Here is a 10,605-nt window from a genome sequence, read left to right as displayed (position 1 = left end):
GTTTCATTCAGAGGGTGGTGACATTCAACGGCGGTAACGTCATGGTTTGAAGTGGTACCTGTGGACAGCAGAAGCTGAGTCTCGTAGTTTTCTCATGGCACAACGCTACGTGGATGAGGTACTTCACCCAGTTGTTCTCCCGTACCTGCAACACAAACCCAAGGCCAGTCCGATCCATTGACATGTTTGACATGTGTGGGATCATTTGGGATGTAAAATTAGAGCAAGAAGGTACTTGTCAAGGATGTCTTCTTTCCTATTTACTATCAACGTGTACATTAATGACCTCATCACAGCAATGAAAAGGTTGGATGTTGGAGTAAAACTAGATCATAATATATTATCATGGCTTAAGCAGCTACCAAGTCTGCTCGACGGGCACTGGGCCTTCTGATATTCAAGTTCAAGTCACTGGGAGGAATGGAATACAGGACATACACGACCCCTTATGACTCGATGGTGTGGTCTGTGCTAGATTTTGGAGCGACTGCCTGGGGAAGTCGTGAGCAGTCCACGATGAACCCAATTTACAACAGAGCAATGCGCTTCTTTCTGTGTGTCGCAGATATACTTCAGATAGAGCAGTAAGTGGGGACATGGGATAGCAGCCGTCGAAATCCGTGTTTATTTTAACTGTCCTACATACACCACTTCACTCTACCCTTTTCACAAAGTTACAATTAACGGTGTTAATGATTTATTTATTAGCAGTAGTTAGGTCACATTTTAGCAATTTATCACTTATTTTACTCAGTTTTAACACTGCAATGATATTTTACTGACGAGAAGAGCATGTATATTTTACTCACGAGAAGAGTACGTATATTTAACTCACGAGAAGAGCACGTATATGTTTAAATTTGAATGTGTATAAATTGTATCCATATGCCTATATCTTTTATGCCTGTATACAATTTACTACCCGCTTCATATCGTATCTACCGTGAAATTCCGGATTAGAATAGGTCTTCAGCGACCCATGCTCGTCATAAGAGGCAAATAGCTTGATCTGACTTGGTTGATGCATGTCATCGTATCCCATCAACGCTCATGATATCAATCACTGGATTGTCTAGTCCCGATTCGATTATTTACAGACCGCAGTCATACAGCTTGAATATTTCTGAGTGCGACGTTATACAACAAACAACAAAAAAAACAAATTATATCCTATATTATTGCAATCTTTTGATCTATAATCCTTATTGGTTATGTACACAAACTTCGTTAACACATTGTCTGTATGATATGTTATGTGTATCTGTTTGTGTCTCGTAACTCATGTAGGAGTAAATTTTATTACTGTCTGTACACATCTAAACTGTATCTACGTGATACTTTAATATACTATCCGTCTGTCTGTACGTGATGAATAGACGTCTGATGTACTCCTCTTGCCGTCGAGTAAGAGTCTGTATTTATGCCAGTAGTGGGCATACGCAATTTTGACAAAATATGTGACAATCATCACACCATGACTTCATTTACTGAATGCATTATTGAATGATGGAACATCGGACAACTTATCTTACCCTCGTGATATGTCATATCTTCTTCTTCTGAGGTACAGTTTCTGTTACCCGTGAGTGTATAAATACTAATTTATCAGACAATCTGAATCTAAGGAATCTTGAGAATGTGACCCTGTGGAATGATGCCACATACAGAGGATGTGTATGGGTGTAACATACATATGTCGTAGTGGAAACCACGTCAATAGTTTTCTTATTGTTTCAATGTTTACGAAGTGCAAGGAATTGTTAATGTCCTTTGTCTTGAAGAATCGCTGCCTACCTTTAAGCATGGATGTAACAGAGTTACTGAGCCAGTCTCAGCCTTGGGCACATTGGTCACTCGTTCTTGGCTGCGTTCTGTCACAAGATCATCAACATGGTCCCTGACCATTATTAAACCTAAACAATACATATGACTGCTGTGGTCCTTAACTTCCATCCTTCAACAAACCCAGATCAACCCATGCTCTTGGACACATGTTAGTGTTGAGATGTTAATGCCTTCATGCATCTATACATGTGACAATGTGTGGTGTGTATAGCAATTTTAAATCTTGTTAGAATGATGAAGTTATGAGTGTTGAAAATGGCATGTATCTGTGACACTGTTGTCTGTTATCAGGAAGTAAAATACTATATGAACTGTAAGAGATACACCCAAAAATCCTGGGTCCTGTCATCACTGTCCCAAATCAGATTCAAGAAATATATACAAAAGATGTGTAGAAGCATCTTGTATTTGGAGTATACTGCAAACTATGACTTCTTTTATGTTCTGAAGCATAACATAATATTTCAACTCCTGACAGTTTATTGGCAAGATGTTTACAACTCAGGAAATTGCAAATGTGGGTTTCAAATGTAACCTAAAAAAATAACAATCTACATACAGTTATATGTAAAATATTAAAATACAACCTGGTCCAAATGACACATAAACAAAAAATAAAAATGAAATATCGAGGATGGAATGTAGGTCTGGACGGACATAACCTGGCAGGGATAAACACTACATTTGACTCCAGACCCAACTGATGACTGTCGATTCTGGTGGAGATGCTGCTGCAAACACATCTCACTCTGTCACCTACTCATCAAACACTATGTTGCTAACTGAACATCTTCAATATTAAAACAAGCAAGACTCTGCAAGCAAAAAGAAGAGCTGCTCCATAATTCACTTAATCTGAATTCAAAATACCTTACACTCCAAGTAAGTCTCAAGACATCTCATTATCCTAAAGACAAAATTGCAAGTGTTGACTGATATTTTCTGAGCCTCATATAGAAGGAAATGTAGAAAAGTGAAATCTTTTGTTGTGGACATTACAGGATATAATAAAGGTATGGCTTATGAGTCGATAAAGCAAATTATATCCATTGTGACATTTTAGTAAAATTAACAGATCTGTGACCTTTGGAAAATGGACAAACTTGAGGAACATGCAGAAAAAACTTGCAGAAAAAGATCTTAACACCAAAAGATTTCCATGAAGATATGACGACAAAACTGGGGAAGGATACTCCTTTCTATTACATGATAAAGGTGTGTGCAGCAGAGTTTAAGCAACCCCAGGCCTGGAAGACCTTTTACACCAGCAAAACCAGAAATGATCCAGAGATTCCACAATATTGTGATTACCAACGAGTGAATCTTATTGCTAGTTCAGTAGGCATTTCCCAGGAGAGTACATTCCATTATCACTGAAACTTTGGCAATGAAAACGTATCAGCTCTTTGCAGGCCAAAGCTTCTGACATCTGATCCAAACTGCACTAGACACAACATGTCTTGTAATGATCAAGCTCTGTTTGAAGCTGATTCAAAAAGGTTTTTGCAAAGATTTGTGACTAAGGATGAAACCTGGGTTCACGGTCTCCAGCATGTATACAAACAACAAGCAACAGCAAAAGCATTTGACATCACCACCACTAAAGAAGGAAAAGATTGACCCATCAAGTTGAAAAGGTTATGGCCTGTATGTTCTGAGATGCCGGGGGTGTTATCATGATGGATGATCTTCTAAAACACAATAAACAGAGAATCTTATGCTGTACTATTGGATGAATCAGATATGTGGGAAGCTGAGAAAAGGTGTGCTCTTACATCAGGACAATGCACCAGTGCACAAATCAGCCACTGCTATGACCACAATCCACAATTCCTTCAGCATCCACCTTATTCTCCTGATCCGGCTCCATCAGACTTCCATCTATTCCCAAACATAAAGAAAGCTCTGTCTGGCAGCCCATTTTGACTTTAATGATGACATCATTGCAGCTTGGGAGAGAACTTTTCAGACAGCATTCTACGATAAACCCTTGTCAGCAAAAGTGTATCAATGTGGATGGGAATAATGTTGATAAATAAATCACTCTGAAATATTTAGGTCACATCTTTCAATATCAGGTTCAGAACATGTGAATCACTTCTCACATATGACACACAAAAGAATATTAAGAAATCACAAAAAACTAGGTCAAATTGATAACCAGTAACAAACAGTAAAAGTATAAACTCAAGTGTAGATGGTTTTACACATAAAGCAATATCATATCAAATATGTTGAACCTGTGTCAAATGAATATGCATATTCTATAATAGCTTAGTTTGTTGACAACATGCAATCTTACAACTAACAGTACCAAGAGTTAGACAAAAATAATCACGACACACTATGAAGTAACAGAAATGTTACTCATGGTTTAAGAAAGACATGGTTCTCTTGTTTATACTTCTCAGATATTGCATGTCCAAGATATTTGGATTCATGTAACTTTGAACATAGCGTGACCTTTAAGAAGATTGACCCACTTTATATATGTTGTATCTTACCTTTGCGTTACATCATTACTTAAAAAAATTACAGTAACTAAAACCCAATACAAACTATGTGCGACCTTTATCCACGTGACTTGGTCCCTGCATGACCACATTATATCTTATAACTTATACTGGTGAGGAGGACATGTATCAAACCTTATCCACCACCAATACCTAGAGTTTCTGTGTTATTACTACTGACCCTCTAACGAGATCATGACCTTGTGAGAAACCCTGAAGTTTGCCCTAAGTCAGAAGTTGGAAACAGGATACTGCAGACCTGTGATGACTACTGATGTGACTGAGCTGGTCAGTGTGGAGTTGCTTACATGTACCGGTAGTCAACTTGGAGGTTTTCCCACAGTGAGTGAGTTACATGGTTGTTCATGATGGGACAAAAGTTTAGACAAGGTCTAGATCATGAAACAAAGGACAAAGGCATGTAAATCATCAACAATGGTACAACAATCAAGACTAATAACTTTCCAATATTTGGGAAATTTGCATGTAAGCAATTCTCCATGCTGATTGGTCAACTGAAGTAATATCATGTGACATTGCTTCATTGTTGACAACATTACAATGTCCTTCATTGTTCATGACATGATAGACCACATTACGATTTATGACATTAGTGAAGTTATTTGTATAGGGATGACATTCCATGTGTTTTTCTGCATTTTCCTTCTTAAAATGACAGAGGCTACTAATACATAGAATACCAACTTGCAATTATGGATTATCAGAGTGAATGCTGTAAGTTGCCACATACAGTCTACCATCACTAATCAACCTTGTGAGATCAGTTTTGTGTAAGTTCAATATGGCTACCACTGTGATATTCAGTTAATATATCTGCGAGGCATATAACAATGGTGGCAATACTTGCTTCTTACCTCGCAGCCCCAGAGATATTCATGTAGCAGTTTAATAATGATAGACAATGTGCTGTACAGGTAACATATTGAGTTGAAGAAGATTATTGGTTTCCTCAGACCAGGTACACACTTCCTCCAGCAGTGAAATTCTGCTGGACAGTTAACACACTGGAACTGGAACTGAGAGCTGGAATGTCTGTTTAAGACTTAGAGACGATCAATAACAGTTTCTCATCAACCTGTGATGGCCTCTCGACATATCAGTTCTTCAATTTCCCTCCTCACAAAGTGATCATTATGGACTGACAGTGTACAGCTGTCATCTTGAAATGATTGAGGTTTCACTAAATGAGATCCCATGATCATCATTGCTGAATAAATGTCTATCTAGCTAGAGTCATTGTTGACCACAAATTCAATATGTTATCAAAAACCTGGTAAAGTGACAACATGTACATCATCTAACAGAATGAACTGTGAAGGTATTAGTTTCCCAAATACTATTTAGCTGGGTTGTATGTTGTACACTTACTGCGCTTGACCAAGGCATTAAGTGTACTGTGTATCCAGTGTACTCCCCACTGAAGGAGGATTCCTTGCTATGAAGGTACACTATTAAACAAAGATTAATCAACATGCATCAAACACACTTCTTTTCTAGATCAAGTATCATTTGGTTATCAGTGTTCTTGATAAAAGATGTCTTACATAATGTGTAAACTTCTCCACAGTCTTCTCTCTAAGAACATACTGTGGAAGGACAATCTGAACATATGGACACTGAAATCTCCCTGCTTCAGAGTTACTGTTGATATGAGGAGGTAACAACCACATTGCTATCAGCCTTAATATTGTAGCTCTGGTCAGACTGTCCTCTCATAAGTGATTGGTATTGATCAGTAAATATACTGTCCAGGTTTTCTTGATTAAAAGTTGAATTGTCTCATTCCATCTTATCCTGGCAATATTCATCTGTGGAAGGCAGACAGACACAAACCACACTTCAAAGTAAACTAATTGTGGGAATGATAACAATAAATATGACTACATCCTGGCATAAATGTCAATTGCTTCAGAAAAGGTAGAGCTCTGTGCTACAGTATGTTTGTTGGAATGTCGAAAGACAAATCTCAGAGAAGTGGGGAGTTTCCAGTAGAAATAGAACTTCCATGATTGATATCATCAGAACATGTTCTAATTGTGTTTGCTCATCATGCCTAATAGTGCAAAATTTAGTTGCTTGATCGTCATTTTCGTATGGCACATGGCAAAAACATATTTCACCTTTCACACAAAACAAATTTGGCTTTACACAGGTATGGTGCTGACAAACCAGGCATCATAATCAGGGTTTCAAACTAGGGCTGGGAGGGTAACTTGGGTACTTGGGTTGAGTCGGTCCTAAGTAGGACTTGGGTACCCACAGGACTACCCGGACCCATGGTTAGTCACATGATGTATTGTTCAATGACAAAAATTATCTAAAAATCTATGGTTACACTACAAGTCACTAATGTTCCCACTTCTTTCTGACACTGCACGCATTCCTTCTGACTTTCATATGTTTGAATAAAGATAAAACTCCATGCAGTAAACTTCACCTTATGCATGACCAGATCGTTTTACACATGTATCTAAATACATTTTGTCTCTAAATATCTACAACGGGTACCCGGGTAGGGTCGGGTAATAGGGTGGAGGGTACCCGGGTAGGTAATTTGGACTCGTCCCAGTACTATTTCAAACCCTTGATGACTGGACTCTGGCATGCCTAAGTAGGGACGCAACTCTGAACAATGAACCTGGACCTCTGACAACATTGCCACTGTGTTTCCTGGCAGGATATGAAGAAGCAAAAAAACAACAACAAAAAACATTCCAGTTCTAGATATTTTGCACAGTGCTCAGAAATATGTCATATGGAGGAATTCATGTTGTCACATGTCATTTCAATACCTGTGTACTTTCCTCCTGGTGCTAAGATGCTTGCCCACTACATCACCAACATTGATGACAAATCATAAAAGCACCACCACATAAGTCCATGGACCAGTTGATCCCATCACTCAGGTTTCAGGTTCAGTTTCTGCGCTGGACATAAGAATGGACAAGAACATCCTTCAATAAAAACCTTAAATACACAAACAAGTTAATGTGCTATCTAAGAAAAACCAATCAAATAAATATGTGCCTGATAACCTGCCTGTAAATATATTTTGAACATCCTAAATATATGAAATATGCCCTGCAATGACTGAAATATTATTAAAACTGTCCCCATATATTTTAAAATGATATTATTCTATGGTGTTTGATTTGAAACCATCCCGGTGATAACACTATATAAATGTTATCCATGTGAATAATTTGTGTCAAGTATAAGTGCAGCAAGTAAGCTGCCTCTGCAATACAGAAGTGCCTTCTGGGATGACTCGTCCCTATGTTTTCCATCAGTATGATAAAACCCGAATGACAGAAATATGGTGGTAAAATGGACAATTGCTTTGCTTCCCTGCACTAATATGTAGAATATTGATCATCTCCATGACAGTCACAATCTGGTAATTAAGTTCTTGTGCCAGTATTAGGTATGACCATTGTCAAGCAACACTGAAATCTAATCATCACGAAGTTATTCATATCATGCCAATAAGTAATATCACATTTGGTTTAACCATAAAACTGTCATGCTCTGATAATATCTATATGTGAAGAGGCCCCTGTTGGTACACTCGTCCGTAGGTCTTGGGTTTAGCCTTGGTGATCTGAAAATGAGGCTCCGTATTTCAGTATTACCTTTACTGAGAAATAATAGAAAATATCTATTGAACAGCGTACATACAAAAGGTATAACAATTGATTTGTAATGATTTCTACAAAAGAACCACATTTTAGTAATTCAGAAATAATGCCATGAGAAAGCCAACAAATGTCAAACTATATGTATTGGCTTATCTTGTAGGACTTAACAGGGAGGTTATGAGGGGTGGTTGAAAAGTTCCAAGCCTAATGACAAGCCAGGGAGGGAGTATGGTTTTATACTGCTTGCACCAATATTATAACACTATCCATAAATGGGATAAAAACATTGTACCAATGTTGGGAATCATACATGTGCCTTTGCAGTGACAAGTGGACACTTTTACTATCAGGCCGCCCCACGGCCTCACCTAATCATCCAAGATGTATTGTACACCCTGTAACAGTTTGCAAATATTATGTACAAAAATGTACATGTTTACAGGCTGACTTTGAACCAAATACACACTTATGCAACATATGTCTGCTGGCATCGAAGTGACTAGGTATTCTCTGTTGAGGATAATGGACTAAATAAGCTACCACACTGTCATCAAGTTTCTCCAAATGTCAGTGCTAAATCCAACAGCCATCCATGCATACATGTCAACTTTGGAGGATGATGTTCCTTCCTCTCCCACTGTTAAGGAGTGGGTTATGGAGGTCAAGAGGGGAAGAGAGAGCCTTAAAGATGATTCAAGATCAGTAAGGCCTTCAACTGATACATGTCACACACTAAATACAATGGGTATCTCTAATGAGAGAGTACAGAACATTCTGAGGAATGAACTGGACAAAGGTTTCAACATGCTTGGTTCAAAGGTTTCTGACTCCTTGTAAGAAACGCTCAAGTTTCATCATCTCTTGTCAGAATTAACATTGTTTTAAAGCAGAGCCAGCTGCTCTTGTTGAGCGATGTGTAACCATGGATGAGTCTTGTGTTCACCACAATCAGCCAGAGTCAACAGTCAAAGCAGTAGAAATATCTAATGTCTCTTCCTCCTGTGAAGGCAAATGTGATGGCTTCGTTGTTTTGGGACTCCAAAAGAATGGTACTGGTGGACCACCTCCCGAAAGGTCTGCCCATTAATGGTCAATATTATACTTATCTTCTTCAGCAGGAGGAAGCCTTCTACACCAGTAGGATCCAACTTCTTTGACATAAGAATTCTGTTAAAAAGTAACCAGCAACCAACTGCACCAACAGTCTATCATAGATAGGCTCAGAACTTTTCAACAACAGCAAAAATGTGTATCATCAGAATCCCAGGAAGATACTAGAGAAATACTGATTGCCTCCCTGGGAGATGTAGCAATATGCTATGGGGACATCAAGCTTTGGGGCTTTTCTCCACAAGACAGAGAAGTACTGACTCGGCATTATCAGCCCAAACATCACCTATCTAATTTAAAACTGTTCAGCTCAAGTGTTCCTGTTTAGATTAATTGGGTAATAACTTGATAAGATATAGTTAGAGATAGCTCTTTGAGACCATTTGTTATAGTCTTAATCATGTCTGGCACACAATTAATATTCCGTCATTTTCTGGAGTGATGATTGTGGCAACCAGTAGCGATAGTACATATAGGAAATGATGTATTTAAAATTTGGAACATCATAAGTTATTTATATAACCCTCAAGTTTTCCACTTGAACCGGGCCATTTACACAAGTCTCCAACTCCATCCATCAAGCATTTCAGGAGACGTTGGAAACATGAATGGCTTGACAATGGACAATGATGGACTGGCCTTGTAAGAGTAAAATAGGTCAACTACAAATTATGTGGTTTATACACAAATGGAAAATCTACCCACTGCCTTTGAAAACAATTAAGGAACATGTGATCCTTGCCTCATCCTCAACTTCAGAACTATAACAACAAATAAAACATGAACATACCGGTACCTTTCCCATTTTGAAAACACTCGTTTAGCAAACTAATTGATGGAGCAAGAAGGGTCACATACAAAATGTGTGTCTTCAGGGGCTATGTAAACTATTAACAATGAAAACACAAAGTTTGATTCACATCATGGATTCTGTAGCATATCTGAGAACAAGACAAACCAACATCTGGACAAGTAGCCTACAATGTGTACAAAACAATACATGTTGGGAACATATGCCTGAGTACACACATGGTCAATTAAAGGGGCAGATTACAAGCATGATTACAGATTCATTGAAACATTTCACATCAACATGGTTATCTCTGCTTGACGATTCACACATAATACAAAGTTTTCTATACATTTGCACTGATGTTAGGTGCTGGATCATCACAGGGTGGTTTTCATCAGGATGCTCCTTGTGCCCTGAAAATCTATTTAGCTTTGTTGCCATATTTCTCCAGATGTTCTTCCAAAGTCTTCACAATTCTCTGTAACCAAAATATACATGAATGAAGGTTTTTAAGCACATATGCAAAGTGATAAAATTTGGATAACAGAAGGATGGTCTATCAAGGAGATCCTTCATCATTTACAATGTCTGATAACAGAAGGATGGACTATCAAGAAGGATCCTTCATCATTTACACTGTCTGATAACAGAAGGATGGTCTATCATGAAGGATCCTTCATCACTT

At 38.2% G+C, this 10,605-nt stretch overlaps 1 protein-coding gene across 3 annotated transcripts in view; it reads right to left on the bottom strand.

The window, feature by feature from the left end:
* Positions 1-2,319: 2,319 nt before the first annotated feature.
* Positions 2,320-10,605, bottom strand: part of LOC139452158 (fibronectin type 3 and ankyrin repeat domains protein 1-like) — a 133,740-nt gene continuing 125,454 nt past the window's right edge. For all 3 annotated transcript variants that reach the window (XM_071233504.1, XM_071233505.1, XM_071233506.1), the window contains one exon: positions 2,320-10,398. In XM_071233504.1, the coding sequence (XP_071089605.1) occupies positions 10,342-10,398 (57 nt within the window). In that variant the 3' untranslated portion in view covers positions 2,320-10,341. The remainder of the gene's footprint in view (positions 10,399-10,605) is intronic.

Source organism: Haliotis cracherodii, unplaced genomic scaffold (genome assembly GCF_022045235.1).
Source record: "Haliotis cracherodii isolate W230 unplaced genomic scaffold, xgHalCrac1.p SCAF_9, whole genome shotgun sequence".
In the NCBI taxonomy this organism is placed as follows: domain Eukaryota; kingdom Metazoa; phylum Mollusca; class Gastropoda; order Lepetellida; family Haliotidae; genus Haliotis; species Haliotis cracherodii.
Note: the sequence above shows the minus strand (reverse complement) of the source record. Positions and strands in the feature narration are given on the sequence as shown.